Source organism: Lissotriton helveticus, chromosome 4_1, assembly GCF_964261635.1.
Source record: "Lissotriton helveticus chromosome 4_1, aLisHel1.1, whole genome shotgun sequence".
In the NCBI taxonomy this organism is placed as follows: domain Eukaryota; kingdom Metazoa; phylum Chordata; class Amphibia; order Caudata; family Salamandridae; genus Lissotriton; species Lissotriton helveticus.
Window position 1 is genome coordinate 448,108,942 of NC_136063.1, and position 24,494 is coordinate 448,133,435.

At 41.9% G+C, this 24,494-nt stretch overlaps 1 protein-coding gene across 1 annotated transcript in view; it reads left to right on the forward strand.

Annotated features, from left to right (window-relative positions):
* CDH17 (cadherin 17) overlaps positions 1-24,494 on the forward strand; it is a 408,277-nt gene that overhangs the window by 114,735 nt on the left and 269,048 nt on the right. Inside the window, exon 5 of the mRNA XM_078687034.1 lies at positions 9,543-9,681. Within this exon, the coding sequence (XP_078543160.1) occupies positions 9,543-9,681 (139 nt within the window). The remainder of the gene's footprint in view (positions 1-9,542; positions 9,682-24,494) is intronic.

Sequence of the window (24,494 nt, forward strand, 5' to 3'; positions counted from 1 at the left end):
CTCCTAATAAGAGCATATGATCAGGCAGAGTTAGATAAGACCCTCAAAAAGGTAGGTAGGATTCCCAGGAAACATCTGCTTGAGAATAAAGAGAAAAAAGACTCATTCACTGACACATCTAACACTTTCCGCTTGATCACGACCTTTTCTGACCAGGCAAACACTCTAAGAGGGATAATTACGAAGAACTGGCATATCCTCCACACAGATCCGGTAATAGGTAAGGATGTCCCTCCCAAACCTCTGATAGCCTTTAGAAAATTAAGATCTATCAAAGACAAAATAGTCCATAGCCACTTGACACCAGTAAAGCCTAAAGTAAATGCAACTCTCAGAGATATGAAGGGTTTTTTCCCATGCGGGAAATGTCGGGCATGTGAAACGAGCCGACGAGTCCTCTCATACAGGATTCCGGGGATGTCCCGACCGAAACCAATTAAGCAGTTCGTAACGTGTACAACTCCGTATGTTGTCTATTGTCTTACCTGTCCCTGTGGACTCCAATACATTGGGAGCACGATTAAAAATGTAAAAATGCGAATTTTGGAACATCAAAGGGCCATAATGAATAAGGATATGGCATATCCTGTAGCTCGACACTTCGCAGATGTGCACCAAAGCAATAGGGAGTTACTACAGTACTTTGGTATAGACCATATACCATTAAGTCCCAGGGGGGGGATAGACTGCTTAGCCTTCGTAGACTTGAATCACGTTTTATTATCGATCTGCAAACTAAACACCCAATGGGTCTCAATAGTGGAGAGGAATTAACTGTACATTTGGGAAGATAATGAATGTAATCTGTACAATATATGTCATAATGTAATGAGAAAACATCACCTTCTAACATCTGGGAATGAAATTTTGAGAACTTGAAGTTGATTATGATATATTCTTAGATTCATTGATGTGGTGCTTTTACTTATGTGACTGGCTGGTACAGGATCTCGATGGTGAGATAATGAGGTTTTCTTCGCCAACATGGTTTGGATAATCTGGATTATGAGTACTAATATGATGTTATTGAGAATTTTGGTTGAATTTACCCCTATCTAAAGGCAAGGAGTGGTGATAAGCCGATCCACGGCTGAATTCTTCAAATTTTGAAATTGTAAATTTATTTACTGTCTTGATCTGCGACTCAAATTATTATATGTACATATATCTGAAAAATCATCAAAATCACTGACGTGATTGGTGTATATATTTATATGCATGTATATATGTACAAATTTTGTGCCCTTTAACTGTTTTGACGGACAACTTTGATAGTGCGTGGTAATGCAGTGCATAGCCGATACACAGCTTTATGCATTTGGGCGATGAGAGCCCTATGATATGGTGATTTGTATTTACTTTGTGGGATTTTACCCACTTAGAAATGGCCGCTGCATTTCCATGCGCCTCAGGGTGTTGTCCGTTTTCCAGTATGCTGGCCAACCTTAAATGTGGCGGCCAGATGGTTGTAAATGTAAACACTGACGAAGGACTTGGCGTCCGAAACGCGTCTGTTGCACGAGTTGTGGGCTAAAGAATAAAAACCTTGCCGCTTTACCCCTGGAGTGCGCTTCACATTTCATGAATGAGTGGAATAGTTTGAGCTTTAACATTGACCGCGAGTATCGACGCGGAAGCTTGCACCCGCTATTGAGTGCCTTGGGACTGTCGGTACACTTTGGAGCTTGAATATACATATATATATATATATATATGTATATATATATATACATATATATATATATATATATAAATAATACATATTAAATATGTTAAATATTAAAATGAATAGAAAAAATAAGGTAGATTTAATATAAATTAAAAAAATATATAATAAACAAACTTAATTAAAAAAGTTAAACACACATACATAATAATTCATATATATTTACTTTAAAACTATTAATAAACTAATTTATTTTATAATTTAAAAATTATATAAAAATGTACAAATATATATATGTGTGTATGTACCAATAACAACAAATGTAATTAAAGAACATTCTATTAGAAATTAAAACACTAAGGGGGCCATTAGGATGGCGGGCGGACTTTGCCCGCCCGCCATCCTCACGGTACTTGGGACCGCCCGCCACAAGGGCGGGGGTCCCGTGGGGGTATTAGGATGCGCCCGCCACAGTGGCGGGCGCATACTGCATTTTTAACAATGCTAAAAATGCATGTATGCATTTGCATACACAAAGCGGCAGGTACCACGCGGTGCTTGCCGCTTTGTGAATGCAAATGCTGGGGGGTACCACAGGTACCCCCATGTGCACCCCCCACCTCGCCTTTACTCCGGGAGCCCACAGGGGGCTCCCGAAGTAAAGGCCGCCTGTCACGGAAAGGCATCTGTTGCAGCCCATACTAATATGGCTGGTGGTGTCTGATAGACATCGCCACCATATTAAACCTTTTCCGCCCCGGTCGGCGGAGAAGCGGCAGACGGTCTTTCCGTCCGCCGCGGACCCCCCAGCCATGCTAATATGTCGGGGGGGGTCATTCTGGTTAGGATGGCGGGCGGATTGCCCCAGCCAGGCCGGCGGTGGCTACCGCCAGCCTGGCGGGGGCAATCCGCCCGCCATCCTAATGGGCCCCTAAACTATTTAAAAATCTTCATACTTACATTTCCCACTCCAGTGAGTGCACCAGTAGGGAAAGTGTTGGAAAATGGAGGGGTACAATTTACTATTCCCACTCCAATAATTGTAAAAGTAGGGAAAGTGTTGTATATCAGAGGAGTAAAAATTACTATTACCACTCCAGTGAGTGCAACAGTAGGGAAAGTGTTGGATTGGGGAGGAGTAACAATTAATATTCTCACTCCAGGCAGTTCAAAATGAAAAACAACAATACAAATATTAAAAAAACAAAATAAATTAAAAAATACACACACATGTAAAAATTCAAATACAAATATATTTCATATTAACCGTTTTTAAAAACATTATATAATGTTAAATACTTATAACAAATACCTACAAATATCATATTAAATAAAATAAAAAATAATTTCCAAACAATAAATATTTTTAAATACAAATTATCCAGAAACAAAAACATTAATTATTGCATACATTTAGTTTTTTTTTTCCTACCCTATAACACCACACAATTCACAACCCACATCTAAATTTAAAAAATGTTCTTCCTCAACTAACATAATTAATTACAAATTAAAAAAATATTATTAACTAAAAAAACATGTTAAAACTCATAAAAATGATTTATCTTCCGGCATTTTTCCCCCATATCCCCACAACCCACAACAAAAATTAAACTGTGAAATGTATTTACCCCCCACACTGCACCCCTATAACAATAATACCGACACATAAAAAATTTAAACAAACACCCTAGTTAAATATAAATTAATGAATATTAATTAACAACTAATTTTTAATTATAATTACTTCCCACCCTTTACCCCTATAAATCCCACAACCCGCACCTAGAATTAATTACACAATTACCATAATTAATGATCAATTAATTAGTTAATAAAAATTAACAACTAACTATTAATAAATTTAACATAAATTACTTCCCACTCTTTACCCCTATGAACCCCACAACCAACGCCTAAAATGAATTACACAATTTCCGTAATTAATTTTCTATCAATTAATTAAGAATAATTAAGAACCAATCATTAATTAATTAAAAATACTTCCCACCCTTAAAGCCCACAACCAACACCTAAAATAATCACACAATTACTATCATTAATTATCAATTAATGTGTTATTATCAATTAACACCTAATTATTTATTAATTAAACTTAAATTAGTTCCCACCTTTTACCCCTATAAACCCTACAACCAGCACCTAACATTATTAAAACAATTTCCATATTTAATTTTCAAAGAATTAATTAATTTAAATTAACAACTAATTATTAATTAATCAAAAATAAATTATTTTCCACCCATTACCCCTATAAACCACACCGCTCGTACCTAAAAATATTACACAATTACCATAATTATTTAGTAATAAAAAATGTAATAGTCATTAACAATCACTTAATAATTAATTACAAATAAATTACTTCCCACAATTAACGCTAACAAATCTAAATTAAATAAATAAAAAATAATCATTAATATTTCATATTTAAATTACTTCCCAACATCTTCCCCTATAAACCCACAACCTGTTATGAAACTAAAACATGCAAAATGTAATTAAAATAAAATTCATAACTACTAAAAATTAAACACATATCTTAAAAAACCGAAACAATACTTTTACACAAAAACATACATTTAAAATATAAACTAAAAAACATAACACTAATTAAAAAACGATATTTAAAACATCTATAATTTTAAAAACAATATTAATGACTTCTATATTTTTTAAAACAATGGGGCCTATTACGATGGCGGGCGGACTTTGTCCAGCCGCCACCATACCTGGAAACAGAACCGACTGCCATAGGTGCGGCGGTCCTGCCATGGAGATTAGAATGCCACCGCCACGGTGGAATCCCGCATACATTGCCTTGTGGCGGGCGGTGCTGTAAGCAGCACCCACCACAATGCAATATATGCATGTTGCGTATTTGCATGCACAACTTAGCAGGCACCGCTCAGTGCCTGCCACATTGTACATGCAAATGGAGGGGGGTACTCAAGTGCACCCCCAACCCCCTCCCAAACCCTAGGGGCCCGCAAAGGGCCCCCAAAAGTGATCTCCACCTGGCTTTCCATGGCAGAGTCTCCGCCATGGAAAGCCCTGCACCGCCGCCCATCATGATATGGATGGCGGTGTCTTGCAGACACCACCACCATATTTGAGCCCTTTTCTGCCCGGTCACCTGTTTGACCGGCAGAAAACTGGCGGACGGTCTTTCTATCCGCCGGGGTCCCCCGCCATCGTAATATGGCAGGGGAAATGGGATGCGGGCGGTGGAAAATGGCAGGCGGATCGCTCCCGCCCGACATACTAATAGACCCCAATATTACTTACCTTAAATTCAATGTTCTTTACCACGATATTCTTGACCACGATATTTCTGAATCACGATATTTCCAACTCGGTATTTGTGTAAGTCGACATTTCCATCTTGATATTCTGTCTCAGCACCGTTTCTTAATTTACCATTGCTTTACTTTAAGGATTCATTGACTTCATGAGCGAATATCGAAAGGAGGCTATACCAATATGTTAGGACATATTGCATTAACGTTTCTTGTTTACATGCTTATTCTGGATTTGAGGTTTATATGCATTTTATATATTAATCATTTCCTTTCGGCTACTTCTGTGAGGGTTGACAAACCAATAAGCGGCTCCGCTATGTTTTACAATGTAAAAGTGCCCACTGGCTGCAGCCACTTTATGCAGTTTGTTGCACCAGTTGTTTTTCTAGCTAGTCATATTTGCAGCTGCAGGTATTTAAGGTCACCAGCTGGGTATCCATCTGAAACATGGATCTCAGATGATATGTTCAATGTTTTTAACAATGTAACTTCTCCCAACTATACTCTCGAAGTCACACATCACTCTGGCAAGAAAGGGATGGTCTTGCCATTCATGTTAGGAATAATTTGAAATGTACGAAGTTAGATGACGCTGAGCCCAATGTAACCATCTCACATGAGGGATGCGTCGAATAGATGACATGCTAATATGTAATATGACAACCAGCATATCTACCCTACTACTGATAGCCCTAAAACCAGAACACTATCTGTGGGACACTCTATACAGAACTACCATCATAACACAATACATGTGAACGAATGGTCGAACTGAGTTAAAATATGTTGTTATATTTAATTAATACCATTGCTGGTGTAAGTACAATACATTTTAACTCACTAAACATGTTAGCTAGCCTTTTTCTTTCTCCTCATACTCAATGATTTTTATTTATTTCCTGTTCACTGTGCAAGGTTGAGGTAAAGCAGCTGCAGATGTCACTATCATTTAAACAGTGGTAGAAACTAGGCCTGGGCGGTGAACTCCACTCTGTTTGCGGAGTTTGGATTGTTTTATGCACTCTGTGGAGCACGCATACCTCAGAAGGAGATTTTTCCTTGCTCGTGCTTGCCATTGTTAAGTTGGCGAGCTCGAGCGAGGAAAATCCAACACTAGTCCACCTCCCCGTGACATTTCTCAATGCAGGCGGTCACAGATGGTCGCAACTGCTCACGCTGGGAAACCTTGCGAAAGCTGCTGCTCGAGTAGACCATCTACTCGAGCGGCAGAAAGAAGCAGCGTCCTCTTGAACTGCGCAGGGTGCCATTTGTGCTGATTTTCTAGCACGGGACAAACACCCCATGCTAAACATCAGTGCAACCAGCATAACCTAACGCACTACAAAGCTTGCGGAGCTCCACGTAGCATTTTGTTCACTTTGCGGAGTTCTGCAAACTCCACTCAGGCCTACCAGAAACTGTATTGAGAAAATAGTCATAATTTTGTTTGAAAGAAAGTGTTGGTATAATATTGCATTGCTAATGGTGAACCTGGGTATGTAACCAATAAAAAATGGTTTAGAAAATTTACAAAGTTTGATCACTGTTCTATTCTAGCATTAGAAACTCTTTCCGTGAACATTAAAGACTCCTCAGGGTATCACTGGTGTTTTGGGTAAAGTTATAGACCTCCTCGTAGAGGTTCTGAGACAATCGTTCTTCTGCTTCTGATCTCTCCCAGGCCTCATTTTACATAATCATTTTATTACTTATTTTAAAAAAAATTGGAGCTGTTCTTAACAACTGAACTTATAATGCACTTGTAATAAGACAGAAGGGATATCTGACAGGTTAGTTAGTGATGGAGTATCCTTTTGCCAGACTCTAAATCAGTCCCCTTCATCACTTTAATCATGTAAATGCTGTCCTCTATTGCTGCATAATTCCAGTCCCCCAGGAAATAGGTAATCAGGTCATTACCATCATGTGTAATAGAGTCATTAATTAGATGATTGGTGCTTTATAGCTAAGATAGAAAAAAATTAGGTGACCTTAAAGTAATGTGATTCATCAAAAATTCAAGGAAACTGTATAGTGGGTAGAGAATTGGAAGAAGAAAATAAGGATAAAATGGTTTAAATAGATGAAGAGTTACTTTTTGTTATATCATAGTAAGGCTTATAAATAATATACTTATGTAGCTGTTGCAGAACCTTTCAGTGAATGCTGCTTTTTTTGGTAGGGTCATTGCAATTGTGAAGTAAAGATTTGTCCTTTCATCCTATTATTGTACGATAGACTCTCAATTGCTGCCAGATTAAGGAATCCATTGTGACTACATGGTTCAATTGCATATTGGTTTATAAGAGACCCAAAATTACCTTCCTTAAACTGTGTTACATATTTTCATTGTTACACCAAGGGTCACATCAGGCAGTACCGCCTTGAGCAATTCGCTATCTCAACGGTTCTTCATATTCTCATTTGATTCGATCCTACCAGAAATTCATCTTGGGCTACTCATAGGCTTGGCCAAGCCTTGGACGCTATTTGGATGAATGACCCATTCTGTCAATGCTATCACACTTTTTGTCTTCCTAGGCTCAACCATTTTGCGTGCCTTTCTTCTGCTCTTCCAGAACATATGGGGTAGTCCTGTCTCCCTGCCCTTACTATAATGTCGTAAGTGGAAGAGTGCTTCGACTGAGACTCTGGTGCATCTCTGGCCTACAGAACTTTGGGCCTGATGTAGCTCGCCAATTACCGGTCGGTAACGGCCGATTTCGGCCGTTACCGACCGGTATTTGGGAATTGACATGTAGGGGGCATTTCATTTACAGAATCGGTATATTTACCGAATCGGTAAATTTACAGAATCTGTAAAATACTGATTCGGTAAATTTACAGATTCTGTAAATCAATATGTAGGTGGCACTGTAATCAGTGCCACAGGCCCTTACTGAATCGTTATTTACCATGGAATACTATTCCATGGTAAATAACGAATTCCAGTGTACATGCACATCTGTGCATGTACACCTGTGCCATGTGCCACACAAACATGCCCTAAGGGCATGTATGTGTGTCACATGGCACACAAGCCAGAAACAGGGGTGCAACAGGGTGTCAAAGTGACACCCTGTCCCCCTTGTAAAATCATTAATTTTACCGATTCGGTAATTACCGAATCTGTATTTGCTATTGAATCCTATGGGCTTCAAGGCCCATAGGAATCAATGGCAAATACCGATTTGGTAATTACTGAATCGGTAATTACCGAATCGGTAATTACCGAATCTTACTGATTCGGTATTTTTACCGAATTTTTTACCTTCATAGCAATTACTGAATTGTAAATACCGAATCGGTAAAATTCGATATTTACCATTCGGTAATTTGCTATTACCTACATCTGGGCCTTTATCTCTTGATTCTTATCCAGAGAAATTAGTTGACAGTTGCTATATCCAATTGAATACTATGCTCAGCCTTACTGCCCGTTGTTGTGCCACTCGTTCACTCCAAATCATGTGAATACACTTGTTACTTCACCGCCATTTCCTGGGTTCATATAACGTCTGTAGGTATAGATGCTACCAGTTAACTGAGCTTTTTAAAGTGGGATAATGTTGCCAGATAGGAACATTATAGGTGCTGTGATACACACTCCACAGTGTGTGCCCAGCAATCCACCTACTTGGTTCCCTTAAGTCCTGCATGTACATGCCCACCGCTGGCACATACCCATAATACCAATATAATACTATAATGAAGAGTGTATATGACAGTGTTTAGGGGGATCTGCATGGTCCTGATAAAATCAGGAAAATTTCTCGGGCTAAGATTAACTGAGCAGGTCAGAAGTCATTCCCTGTGGCCACAACTTACTGGGCATGGCTGAAAACCAATACCCAAGAAGTTCTGGAAACTTTATAAAACAAAAGAAAAATAACACAAAAAAATGTAAAGTTGTGGTTGTTGACCCAGAAAGCAAAATAGCCCATGTTTTAAAAATAACACCGACATTTTCACTACAAGGAATCTATTGAGGGACTTTATGCTTATGGACAAAACCTAAAAACGACTACATTTAGCCAGTTGGGAAGAGATGCACAGTTAGAACTGCATCAATGCACTCTTCGTGCTCTCATGCATGATGCCACCGGTGATATTACAAAAGGTCATCGTAAAATATAGTACTAGTAAATTCTCATATCACCTTCACTACTGACGTCGTCAAATCTACTCAGCGCCCTTGTACTCCTCAGCACTCCAGGTGCAGGAAATGAACCTCAGCTGAACCCAGCAAGCTTTGGGCGCAAGACAACCCATCCTCAATTGAAGTTTTGTAGGAGAACCAAAGTTATACCTCAGAACCATTGATGGCCTGTTGATACAATAGTTCAATACATCTGTTATATCTCGAAAATGGTCATTCAAATGATTAGAGTACTCCACTCAATGCTAGAACTTTAAGATTGAACTTGTTTTATGGTACAACAAAGTCTTTCTATGCTATGCGAACGAGAGTACGATTGCCTGTTTCTACAGGGGCACCAATATCTTCGAACACCATATACCTTTGTTATCTAAGCCCTCTTTTTCCCCCACAGGTGCATGCAATTGATTCAAGCAATGCAGTGATAGAAGGCCCGTCCTCCATTAATGTCTTTGTGGAAGACGCCAATGACAACGCCCCCGTGTTTAACCAGAGCATATACAAGGCAGTGGTGAGGGAACGTTTCAGAGTTGGTAAGTTTGATCAATGATTTTGAGGAACTGATTAACTATGGGAAAAAAAAATTAAAAAGAGCGATGTAATGTGATAGTCATGTCAGAGATACAGTGGGATTGGCAGAGATTGCAAAGCGAGGCAGGCAGGCAGTCCCCTACATTTAAAAAAATCTGCAAAAATGTTGTGTGCTGACATAAATTAGCGGGAACAAGCACTGTTGCTAAAATTGTCTTTCATTTTTTATAGAAAACTAACAGCATACGGGTGAGCCTGATAAGATCTGGAACACCCACCAAGGAACACTCAACATAGTTTTCTATACAAAACATTATATAAAAATAACACGTCTTCCCCCTAACCCAACCCAACATGACTATTTTCCTACACGACCCAACACATACAAATATGTGTAAGAACTCAAATGAATGAAAATATATATATATATATATATATATATATATATATATATATATATATATATATATATATATATATATATATATATATATATATATATATCTCAATATAAATATATCCATTCACCATGTCTCCACCACAGAATCCACGTTGCGCACTCCAGCTCAATAATGAAAATTTCTTTACCATTTCCGAAAAAATCTCTAACACACGCATTCCCGTGTTGTGTAGCAGCTCAAAATTCTTCCCGGTGTTTATTGCAATGAATAAGGACATAATTGCATTGTAGATGCTAATATAACAACAACCAATGGATACATGTCTGATAAGTTTAGTTAGGCTCGTTTTATATTTAATAAAACCCAGGTAACGAAGAATTTGGAGGATGTAAGATGAACAGGCCCACTGAAAGGAAGAATAATCGTGCAACATGAAAGTAAAACGATGTTGGTAAAATGAGACGCCCCATTAGAGGTGTCTACAATAGTACGAGGCAGTGAGGCGCCCCAAATCAAAGGACGGATTCAGGGTTCGATGCTGAGGTCGTCATATTTTAAATTTTATATTTAAATTTGGGTTGAATAACAATTTTGTTTTCGTTACATTTCTGTACTATTTAAATGAAATACAATCGTGTCATTATTAACGTTATTAACACAATCATGTTTATATTGTATAAATGCATTGAGCATTCTCTCTTTTTTATGGAAAAACTCAATCCTAGGTTGTGTCCAAAATCCACAAAGTAGGGAAAAGGTATGACTACGAATACCAATCAGCACTGGGGCTTGACACAGTAAGGGTTGGAGCCCATTCCTGGCATGTGACACGTGTCACTCTGTCATGTGGCATATGCCACAGCTGATGTGACATATGCCGCAGATTTTTTACTTGGTCTTTTATGATTATCAGTTGTGGATTTCCAAATGACTATCTTTCACTCTGCTAAAACAAATAAATTGTTTAAAAAAAGAAAAACAATATAAAAATAGACTTTCCCCAGCTGAGGTTTGAACCCTGGTCAAAAAACACTCATAGACCCTGTGAACTGCCCCTGTACCATCTGTTCTGCATTGATTTGCTCAGCCCAAAGCCTTTGTGTCTTTCAAAAAGACACTCTTTCCATGCTGGTTTTCTTCCAGCATGTCACAAATCTACACTTGATTTTCATTATTTATAGACAAAGAGCCCATCCTTCCTCCCATTCTGGCACTTGGCCCATGCATTTACTTTTCTTACACAACCTTTCCCAAAGTCTCATTCCACAAATTAAGGGATTTGTTTCATAGCAAACCTGCCCCCCTTCCACATGCCAGTGCATGTCACAAATCTCTGACATGCACTGGCTTCACTAAAAAGGACACAAATCTCACAGACACTGCTAGGGGTGATTTACAAAAGGGAATCTTTCATTTGGGTAAAATTGATTTTTTTTTTTTAATAATTCAAAAATCGATTTTCCCCAGCTGGGGTTTGAACCCTGGTCAAAAAACACTCATAGACCCTGTGAACTGCCCCTGTACCATCTGTTCTGCATTGACTTTTTCAGCCCAAAGCCTTTGTATCTTTCAAAAAGGGTGATGTCCCTTTTCTCTTTCCATGATGGTTTTCTTCCAGCATGTCACAAATCTACACTTGATTTTCGTTATTTATAGACAAAGAGCCCTTCCTTCCTCCCATTCTGGCACTTGGCCCATGCATTTAGGTTTCTTACACAACCATTCCCAAACTCTCATTCCACAAATTAAGGGATTTCTTTCATAGCAAACCTTGCCCCTCTTCCACATGCCACAGCATGTAAAAAATGTCTGACGTGCACTGGCTAGACTAAAAAGGCCACAAATCTCCCTATACACTATTATGGGGGATTTAAAAAAGGGACATCTTTCATTTCAGTAAAGTAGAAAAATTAAGGGAAATATTAAAAAAACAAATTTCTCCTGGTGAGGTTAGAACCCTTGTAAAAACATATGCTTTTCTCTCAGTAATGACCAGTGCACCATATATAACCATGATTAAGTATACTACACACAATCGTTTTTACACCACACTTTTCCTTCTTCCCATGTGCCACAGCATGCCACACATTTTTTACATGGATTGGCATTACTTAGGGGGCTCTTGAGAGTCAATGAACAAGATCACCACACTGCAGTGCGGCTCTGATAGCCCAGGACCATAAACCGCCTGAATCCTCCTTCCTAAAGTGGTGAAAACTGCCTTTAAACACGTTATGCCCAACGTGGCTAACCAGGGTGCTGATGAGAAGAGTGCGGACTCGCTGACACCGTCTATGTGATCACTCGCAGCTCATCCCTGTTTTGCAGCCTACGGCTGTTAATGATGGTATTTATATAGCGCAGACCCAGCCACACGGGCAACAGAGCGTTTTACATATAACTGGAAAGAGAACTGTTGACTATCTCTCTGCTGAACTTTAAATGAGAAGGCTCCACTGAATAGGCGGTTAGTCTTCCACATCATGTAAGTGGATATCGTTTCACTTGCTTTTGAGTGGCTCCTGTAGTATTCTTTCACAAGGATAGTTTCAAAGCATCACACATGGCCAATAAGCTCGGTCGAGCCCCCCATACAATAATAATTCATCATTACTTCTGTCTTTGAAGAGTCTGGCTGACGATGTTATTGCAGTTCAGCATTCAAACACTATGCCATGACAAGCTTGTGCGATGGCTACATATTTTTTGATTTCTTATTGCAAGCATATGCAGCACAAGCATTGGCATAGCCAATAGGTCTCACCTTTGGGACCTTATATGTGGACTACTGTTAACATGTAGGCAGTAGCGCTCGTGAAAAGCACAGCGCTCTAAAAACAAGCATTTGCAGTGCAATAGGTCTCACATTCACGCGAGTTTGAGCTATTGGCATTGTAAATGACAATGCCTTTTATCTATGTTTCGCTTTGTAAAACATAAATAAAAGGCATTGTCATTTACAATGCCAATAGCTCAAACGTGCGTGAATGCGAGACCTATTGCATTGCAAATGGTTTTTATTCAAGCCAGTGCATGTCAGAGATTTGTGACATGCACTGGCACTTGAAAGGGGGGGCCAAGTTTGCCACGAAATAAATCCCTTCATTTGTGGAATGAGACTTTGGGAATGGTTGTGTAAGAAAAGTAAATGCATGGGCCAAGTGCCAGAATGGGAGGAAGGAAGGGCTCTTTGTTTATAAATAACGAAAATCAAGTGTAGATTTGTGACATGCTGAAAGAAAACCATCATGGAAAGAGAAAAGGGACATCACCCTTTTTGAAAGACACAAAGGCTTTGGGCTGCAAAAATCTATGCACAACAGATGGTACAGGGGCAGTTCACAGGGTCTATGAGTGTTTTTTGACAAGGGTTCAAACCCCAGCTGGGGAAAATCGATTTTTAAATTATGTTTTTTTTTAATTTAATCCAGATGGAAGATATATCTTAAAAATATTCCACTAGCACTTAAGGGGGTTTATAACGCAATTATACCTCAAACAACATAGACACAAAATGTGGCATACTGTGGCATATGTCATGGCATATGCCACATGCCAGACTTGGGCTCCAACCCCTTCTCGCTTGACACGAGACGTGTTGTCACATGGTTAAATATGGCAGTAATGATGAATAGCTTTGTGTATTTTGTATCCCTGTGAGCAAGGTCTCGACTGAGACCGAAATGCGTAGGGTTGTGTTGACTTGCTGTGATTAATAAAAGCACCCTGAATTTGCACTACATTGGAGTATTGGCGAATTCACTTTTGGCAAAGAGGACGGAGCTGTGAGTGCGGACAGGAATTTTCTTTTGAAAAGAGTGTTTTTGGTGTATGTATGTATGTATATATATATATATATATTCCACCAACAATCCTGAACTACAGCAAATGCACCGCAGCAAACTCATGTACAGACCACAATAGCGTGATAAATTCTGATTTTCAGTGCTTTATTTCTCCGTTTGTCTCCAGCATGACGCGTTTCGGCTGCGTCACTGCAGCCTTGTTCACATGACCCTCCAAATACAATTAAAGTGTTTAAATAGTGACTTCCTGGCTGAGCATATCACATGGCGCATAGAACTAGACAACATACTGTAACTGTCAACAGTGGTTTGGAAAGGATCTATCAGTGCAAAATGAGTTGTATCTAAATAATTAAAATTGTTATAAATATAACCACAACACATTTTACATTACAGAGCAGCAATATATGAGTGTCTAAAATATATTAAAGAAAAAAATGTTTTTTCTCTACACAGAAAAAGACACAACATAACACCTATTTACAAATTTCTAAAATAAAAAAAAAATATATATATATATTTTTAAACTGAGCCTGCACTTCAGGAATCTTGAAATATTCTTTTATTAGACTGGCTGACTAGCGGCCGCTATAGCAGCTTTGACAAAGACCAGAAAGGGCAAAACGCATCAGCCAGTCTAAAAAACACAAAATTTCTAAATTCCTGGAGTTCTGGCTCATCCTTGCTCAGCAGCGCGTGTACATTTGTCTGGTGGAGGAGGTCGGAAGAACTGCAGGGAGAGGTTATATATATATATATCTATAGTGATCTGGGACAGTGGCCCGACCCAGACCGCCCCACATCCGAGGGAAGCAGAGAATCAGGCTGTAAGAAACACTCTCAGTAACAGCGAACAAACTGCATGATGGGATCTGCAGTCCACACCGAAGAAACAGCTAAGTGCTCTTTGACTAGATTGGTGCAGGTGTTCCCCACGCTACTTTAGGGGGAGGGGCAACATAAATAAAAGTAAATTGAACTTTGCAACATCAGAGGCATCTGAAGAGGGTATCGCCGAAACGCGTCATGCCAGTGAACTCGAATAAATGGATCCCTGGAGACCTGCTGTGCCCCCCTTTCTTTTTCGAAGAAGAGAGAAGCTTATGCATATATCTCTATATATATATATATATCTCTCTCTCTATATATATATGTATATATATATATATATATATATATATATATATATATATATATATATATATATATGTGTATATATATATATATATATATAGATATATATCCAAACAACAGAGGTTGCACAATGTAGAGAAGCCTCACAGGTAGGTTTCAATAGTGCTTTATTAGGAGCAAGTTTGCAAGCGCTGGGCAGGAGTCTTCACCTGTAAATTCAAGATGCCTGACGCGTTTCGTGCGCTAGGCGCACTTCTTCAGAGGCAAAAGTGATTCGCTGTTGCTGGTCATCATATCTTTTTAACTGCTCCGTCATGCTAAACGAGCGTTGACGCCCCTCAAGCATTCTGGTAGCAGTAGTTCACAATTGTCTGCACCAGTGAGTTCATTTGCAGCAGCGAAATGGATCCAAAAATGAAAGTCACAGTGGGTTGGGAAGGCTTCCAATCACAGCGTCCTGCACCGTGTTACTTCACCGCACAGCCTTCCTCCCTTCAGGTGCTGCCTCCCTAGAAACAGCACGGGTCCACATGTTAATGGCAGGGCTTCTCCCCGACCCGGGGTGGCCGGTCAAATCCAAACAACAAAGGTTGCCCAATGTAGAGAAGCCTCACAGGTAGGTTTCAATAATGCTTTATTTGGAGCAAGTTTGCAAGCGCTGGGCAGGAGTCTTCACCTTTGTTGTTTGGATTTGACCGGCCAATATATATATTCCCACTGGGAACTCCAAGTACCAGCATGCCTTGCATGCATACGCCCACTGGGGCGTGACTTGGTGGAGTTATCAGTTGTTCCCTATTGAAGGACTGCCATTACTCTTCTCCATTTCGCCCGTGAACAAGAGCACAGAAGTGCTTGAAACGCGTTGGGCTTGTGATGAAATTGGTGGGAGACTATGACTCTGTGAAGCTGAAATATGCAATTAAAAATGTTAATACACCCTGGTTAGTGGCGTCTTCATATTGGGGAACCTGTTTGGATGTATTTTGTTGCGGCTGGCTCGGTCGCGAAGACACCCTGCTGCGAGGTGCAGATCCTGTGTTTGCAAAATCAAACACGCTGGAACCAGGGATAGCCGTGTTGTTGGGACATTTACAAATCAGCACAGCAGTGTTTTTCAGCTCCCTCCGAACCCACTGGGGCTTTTATTTGGATTACTGGCGGCACCCAGGGGGTAAACTCACGGGGAACTCCAAGTACCAGCATGCCTTGCATGCATACGCCCACTGGGGCGTGACTTGGTGGAGTATATATATATATATTAAAATGCTTCACAGTAGGTTTCTGTAATTACCTAGATTTTAGTCCAACATATAATCCTGCAAAGTCCTTGGATGACGTAGGGCTCTCCTGCCTCTTCTCTCACAAACATTGACCACCTCATCAACTCCTGTTGAAAGACTATCATTAATGTTGTCTCCACTCCCATCTAGGACAACAGGCGTGTCCACATTAGTGGTTTGAAGTGCACCATATCCTTGTGGATCTCCTCCTCCTTGAGGTGGTAGCCCCGAGCTAGGGACTTGAACATAACCCGGGTTGTCTATTGCAGACTCATACTTTCCAATCATATGTGATTGCGACTCATACCTTTTCCTGACAATTGCAGCACTCTGCTTGCTCCATCAAGTCCCATTTTGCACCAAAAGTGCATGTTTAGACATTTTCACTAGCTGTGTGGCTACAAAAAACGTGGATTCATTATTTTTTTAACTTGAGGGCTGTTTAATTTTAACCACATCCCCCACTTGGAAATATACATCTCTCACACAGTTCAAAGTTGCTTTTTCCTGAATGTCTTCCACTCTGCAATGCACAACAATCAACTCTGGTAACCTTTTATCCACAGCTGTTGTCCCTAACACCAAGTTAGGTGACAATTTGGCAACAAATGCCTACCCCTCAGCAGTACAAGCAGGGACAACCCTGTAGTAGCAAGTGGTGTGTTGCAATAGCTCCACAGCATTTCCTGAACTGCATTCATTACATTAACCCCAGATGACACAGGGATCTGACTACTCTCCGTCAACATTTTGTTCACTCAGCATGTAATGGGACTTGTACTGAACCCCATTATCTGTATTTTTTGTGTGTTTTATAGAGCCAACTTCTTGTGGCTCTCTCCATCACTTCTGAACAAACTGGACAAAAATAAAACAACTGCATGAGTGTTAGGCTTCCTCATAAATCTGCACTCTACCCATCTGGAAAAATAATGCACCTCCACCAAAGCATACTTCATGTTTGCTGGCAAGCTATAAATTGGTCCGTTAAAGTCCACACTAGGGGATTCATTAGGACCACAGTCCGCCCGCCACCCTAGTGGTGCTGGGACCGGCTGTCAGTGGTGCTGCTTTCCCACACCACCAATTAGGATGCGACCGCCACCGTGGTGGTCGCATCCCGCATATACAACATTGTGGCGGGCGGTGCTGTGAGCAGCACCCGTCACAATGTTGTAAATGCATGTTGTGCATTGGCATGCACAACGTGACAGGCACCGCGCGGTGCCTGCCACCTTGTGTATGCCAATGTAGGGGGGTACCAGGGGTACCCCCAAGTGCATCCCCCCAGCCCCCTACTCCCCCGCAACGGGCCCTCAAAGTAAACCCTGCATGCCTTTCCATGGAAAGGCATTAAATCTCCAACATCATAATATGGATGGCGGCACCTGCAAGGCACCGCCACCATATTGCAGGCCTTTTCCACCCGGTAACGATTGCCTACTGGCGTAAAAGTGGCGGACGGTCTTTCCATCTGCCGCGGTAACCCCGTCATGTAATGTGGCAGGGGTATTGAACAAAATGTAATGTGGCGGGGGTAAAAAGTCATCCGGGGGGTGTTTTTGGCTGGCGGTTCGCCACCGCTGGCCGGGCGGCACCGATCCGCCCACCATGCTAATGGGCCCCCTAGTTTTTCCTAGTGTTCCTTGGGAATCTCCACAGGGCAGGCCCGGACTGGCAGTTGCGGGCACCGGGCAATTTCCCGGTCGGCCGCAAGGGTGGGGCCGTTTTTGGGCCCCTGGGGGCCGTTTTTGTGACAGGGCCGTTTTTGCAGCAAAGCTGCAAAATCGTCCCTGTAACAAATTCGGCGGAAAAGCGGCCCTGGTAAAGAGCTTGGTGGCATCCCCTCCCTCCCCCAGGGGGAGGCGGGGGGGCCGACCGAGCACTTTGCCAGGGCCGGTTTTGTTTCCCAGTCCGGCCCTGCCACAGGGCATAACGGAGTCTTGAATACACGTAATGACTTATCAGCCTCACTATAGTCAGTGCAATTTCCCAGAAATACCTCGATCTCATCATCAAACCCGGGCAACCAATAATACATCCACACCCTCTTTTTGGTGTCAACACTACATGGCCTTGGTGTGCCAAGTTCACCAATCCCGTCCTCAACTCTGCTGGAAATATCAACAAATATCCGCTCAATGCTAAATTGCCCTCTACTGAGAGTTTGTCTTTGACCTTGAAGAAAGGTTTGAAAACTCTGCTAACATTCCTATCTCGAGGCCAACCAATGGTGATATAGAGCTATCTGACCCACATCATTTTACGAATACGAATTCCACTCCTGAAGCGTAATTAAACTTCTTGCAATAACGATACCATCAACCCTTCCTATCATGCATTCAATATCTTATATCTTTATCTCTGGGATCCTTATTACTAATGTCTCCTGGACACCTGGAAAGGAAATTACCTCTGACATTCTTTGCCCTGGAAACGTGTATAACTTCAAAGTTGAACTCATATTTCTTGTAAGCCATCTGACTAGCCTGGTACTGACTCAATGTAAGTTATTTTCTGATAACAAATATAATGGGGGATTGGGATCAGTTAGAAGCAAAAAAGTATTTCCCCACAAGTATGTTGAGAAATGTTTGGTGGCCCATATACACGCCAAGGCTTTGCTTTCAATTATGCTGCAGTTGCTTTCTGCTTACGACAGGCATCTCAAAGCGAATGCTGTTGCCTTTTGTTTACCATCTGCAAGCTGAGTGAGAACAGCACCCAGTCCTATGCAACTGGCATCAACGGTTACTACCGACTCTATATTATCCCTGAATACAGTAAGTGCAGGGCCTTCTATTGTCAATTTTTTTCAGGTTTTCAAATGCCTCACGGGTTCTGACACCCCACTAATATTTCTCATCTTTCAGCAACAATTTTCTGAGGTTGTAGAGCAAAATTGTCTATGAATTGGGAATCATATTTGCACATCCCAAAAAAGGACCTTATCTGTTCTCTGTTCACAGGTTCTCGACTTATTTCAATGGCATTCACGAAATTGCTTTTAGGTTTGATTCCTTCCCTTGATAGTACTTGTCCCAGATATTGCACTTCTGACACCACAAACCAGCATTTCTCTGTCTTCACCATAATCCCATGCTCTAGCAACAAACCCAAAACGTCATTCTCTTAATCTTCGGTGAATACTAGTATGTCATCTTGGTATGTCATCACATCCTTACTCTTCCCAAAAAGCTTAAACATTATCTTATCAAAAACTGAGGGTGCTGAGGCTAAGCCAAACAGCAAACATAGGAATTTATAGGCACCAAAAGGAGTATTGAATGTAGTTAAGGACTGTGGGGCATATTAGTAAGAACCTCGTTAAAATTATCGCAGTTTTAGCGGCAGGAAACTGCAGCTAAAACGGCGATAATGGGCTTGCTAATATGTGTTATAGAATTCCAATAGAAGCCCAGGTTAGATATCCTGCACATCTAACCTGGGCTTCTATTCACACTCCCACTCCGATAGCGTGAATCAATCCTTCACCCCTGCTCATGCTGGAGGCCTCCAACAGCGTGAACTGCTCTAGCACCTTTGCTCAGAGTGGATGCTTCTTTCTCTTGTCACCGATGCCGTAAAGGTACTGTCCAGCCACAATCTGTTACTTCTGGTAAATCCCAAAACTCATCACCATGCAGTGTTGATAAAATCTTCTTTAATCATGCAACAATAAACATTCCATAACCCGTGGGTAGTGTAAAAGGCCAATTTTATTAGGACATGGTTGCATATTAATACTTTATTAAAATTAAACAGCAACTTATAACTTAAAACCACGATCCCCCACCATTATCACCCGTTCAATCACCTCTCAGAGCAACATTCAAACCCCAACCATCCTTTATCATTCCATTGTTACCCGACAAGGTACTGCACGCACTGTTCCCCCTCCCCCCGAAGGTGTGTAAGATCCCGCGTGTGACTTTTCAGTCCCCAAGAGTTCCGCCCCACTGACCAAAACTTGCAACCCATCCTACACTTGGCATGCAACCAACTTCGCACCACCCCAATGCGTACACTCTCTTGACCCTTTCTTATGGTAGGGTGGCTGGGTGGACAACAAAAACTTCCCTACCCTGATTCGCCCCGGTGATGCACCACTCAAACAGAGGGGCCCCTAAAATCGAATAGAGGTAAAGAAAAAAAGGGGAAATAATCAGACTACTCCTACAAAAATTCTCTACCTATATTATTTAACTTGCGCTATACATCGCAGATCTATAGACACCCAAAAAGCTGGCCTATTAACAAAAGCATTCCACAATCAAAATATATCAAAATATATTAATAGTTGGTTCACATGTTTAAATAGACAGTAAAAAGGAAAAACGATCACAACCCAAAACCACACTCACTCAATCATTCAAACCAACAAATTCATAACCACACATACACATAGGTCCTAAAACTCAGGACTCCAGCCATATTCAAAACATCGAAGGCAATACATGGTTAAATGAACAGAAATAACCAAGAGACAATAACATAAATGGTGGTATTTTGTAGGTACATAGGTCCTTTTTCAGAGTAACACCATAAGTACCATCAGCCTTCAAATGCAAGTTACGCTATAGAGGCAACCAGAAGCATTGGTCATAAACTTTATGTGGTCCATAAAAATGTAACAACGCCGACGCTCGTTTCGGTGTTCGACCCAGTGTGGGTCTCACCTTCCTCAGGGTGGGTGAATCCAAGGAAGAGGCCGTGGGATGGGGCCTGAGCTCCTGGCCAGGCAAGCTGGTACAACAAAACACAAGCGGCTTTGTAAAAAAAGGAAATGCCTGATAGAGACCGCAAAGATTAAATGGTGCTAAGGACGGTCAGATAAGAAAACGCGATAAGGTTTCAGAGCAGTGCTGCTAAAATCCTGAGAATGGAGTCGAAAAGAGGTTGGGCTCCTCAGTGCAACTTCAGGAAACATGGGCACAACCTGTTTAAGGAGATACACTGCCGATATGCACAAATGGTCAGACGCCGGGACAGTGATGAAAATGGAACTGTGCGCTTGTAGGAAATGGAACAAACCTCCTCCGTCCGTCAGGAAAGCAAAACCGCTCGGGCGGAGGCCGGTCAAAATGCCGTATCCCCCTGGTGATGCACAGAGACCAGAAGAGACCATTAACGCCTTTCCGGTCCCTTTTATGTCCCTAATTGACCAACTTCTTCCCCCCAGAAAAACCTATCCCCAACCATGTCCTGTGTTTACAGCACGAATACCCCAGGAGGAAGACTAGACTGCGTCTTCCTTTCACGGGGACCGCCATCGTGCAACAATAAACATTCCATTACCCATGGGTAGTGTAAAAGGCCAACTTTATTAGGGCATGGTTACAACTACACCCGTCCAATCACCTCTCAGAGCAACATTCAAACCCCAACCATCCTTTCTCATTCCTTTATTTCCCGACAAGGTACCGCCTTCGCTGAACTTCCCCCCACCGAGGGTGTGTAAGAGCCTGCATGTGACTTTTAAGCCCTCAAGAGTTTCGCCACCCAGAATAAACCCTGAAGGGTCGTTTTCTGCCCCCCCCATACCTTTCCACTTCTCCTACAAACCATTCACGGCTGATCTCACTTACGCCATATGCTCTCATTCCACAGGGCACTCACAGTGTCTCTTAGCTCCATCATGTAATAAGCATTTTCCATACTCGACAAATGCCCTCCATCATCCCGAAAGAGGCACACCTCCTGTTTGTGAATCCCCACATGCGAGATCCCGTAATCCCCAGACCTTCACAAAATACTCTCATTGCTCTATTTAGTTTTCTACGAGCCTTGTCCATTGCCCTATGATGAATTGCCCCCCGCCAACTGCGACGTGGCACAAACTCTGTCCATATGATGCAAGTTCTGGAAACATTCCTCTTGATGGCCTCAAGATCCCTCTGCATATGTTGTAAAAGAGTCAAACCGGATAACCTCACCAAATCATTTTCCCCAAATGGATCAGCAGCATGTCCGGGCAACCTCTCTGCGATACAAGCTTACCAAACACAGCAGCAAGTTTCCCTAATGCATTCCGCTTTTTCCCCATCAAAGCACCTCATGCCAGCTGCTCTGCAGACCCATATTCGTACCATAAATTTGCTGGACCACATATTTGGATGCCCAATGAACCAGAGAATGTCCCATGATCCAGGTCACCGTCTTGGCCCCTGGACCGTTCACACATCCTGCGTTAAAAAGAGAAACATCATTATCCTGAGCTCCGGCTACATGCACTTTTTTATGATCGTTTTCCTCATGTGATGCTCACAACAGCGAGATCGCCACCTACCTATCCTGCCAATACTGTCTCAACCCCACCCCAGGCCTGCTGCTTTCGTTGCTGCCCCTATTCTAAGGAATGAGTCCCGAAGGCCAATGCATCCCTGCCCAGCCAGCAAAGGCCCATTCACATCACCGCCAATAACTGTGATACCAACATAGGCCTCCCATTCTGATGACAAAATATACTCTCAAAAATGCATCCAGGCCACCTCATGAAATTTTCCCATTCTCGAACCGGGCGCACCTAAAACAACCCTCCTTCATTCAGCCAAACACACTTCCCCCTGCTCTGTTGATCTGTCTTGGAATGACTCAACCATATCCCCAAACCGTGTCCAATTGTACATTACCCACCTGTAACCCTGGTGTCTTTTCCGACCACAACAATTTAGAAACTCGAAAAGCACTGAAAAACATTCACACCATGCAGAGCCTAAAAATGGCTAACTTGAACTTGTCATAACAACACCCCGGAATGACTGCCAGTAACTCTTCCAACAAATCAAATGTAATGGCCTCCTTTGGAGCCAAACTTCTCCCTTCCCTCAATTTCCCCAACCTTTCAGCATTCGACTGAAAATCTCGTTCCTGGTAGGGTCATACCCATAAAGCAGCTTGCCATAAAAAGAGATCTTTGTCGATGCAAAAAAGGACAAAACGCAACACTCTCTTCTTTATCTCCTCAGGATCACGATCCCAGCACTGCGGCACATTCTCTTCAAAGGCCCAGAAATCAGTCCACGCCAGCCTATAGTTTTTCCTTGTGGATGCCGCTAAAGCTCCCTCCACCAAATTGATGACCCTCATTCGTCCAGCTGCCAAATCTCGACCGGTAGCAGCGTCTTGACTGCGTCCGCTTCAGGCACCAGTGATCGGAATCGCTGCCACTGCGAATGAGATAAAGCATTCACAATGTCATTCTGGGCACCCGGGAAGTGACGGTCTCTAAACACAGTATTCAAACACAAACACCTCAGCATGAAAAAACACAGCAGCTTCAGCACTCTCAGATCCCTGGCTATCTGTTAACCAGGTTGATCACAGACATGTTATCTACGTGGAACAGAACCAATCTGTTTGCCAGATCATCTCTCCACAGATGTAGCGCCACAATCAAAGGGAAGAATTCCAAAAAGGCAATGCTGCACCCTTGACACACCCAGTGATCCAGCCAGCACTCTGCACACCAATAACCATCCCAGAAAAGCACAAAACCATGTGCACCCGCCGCATCAGAGAAAATCTGGATTTGCCAAACTGCATTGTTGTCCAAAAACTTCATGGGCACCCCATTAAAATCAGCTAAAAAGGTCCTCCATAAGCATAGGTCTGCCCTGACTGCCGTAGAAATCCTGACCCTGTGGTGCAGCAAAGTCGCCACAGACATGGCCATGCCCAGTTGATAAAATGTTCGCCCCGCTCGCACCAATCTGCATGTAATATGTAGGTATCCCAGAAGTTTCTACACTTTCCTCATCTCAATCTTTCTTTCACATATCACTTCCAGCAGAAAAGCTTGCATCTCATTCACCTTGGCCTGAGGTAACCATGCCACCATCGCAACTGTGCTCAACTCGATTCCCAAGAATGTCAACACTACCTTTGGGCCTTCTGTTTTTTCAGGTGCCAATTGCACTATAAAAGCATGAGCCATTTGCTGAAAATGTTGCAGTGCTGACTGGCACTCACCTGAGTTCTCCTTGCCCACAAAGAGGAAATCATCCGAATAGTGCGACACCTGTCTGTGGCCACTGGATCTAGTAAAAACCCACTGCAAGAAAGTGCTAAACGCCTCAAACAGTGCACACGAAATGGCGCAGCCCATCGGCAAAACCTTGTCCACATATATTCATCCATCAAATTGCATGCCCAAAAACTGAAAATCCTCAGGATGTATGGGAAGTAACTG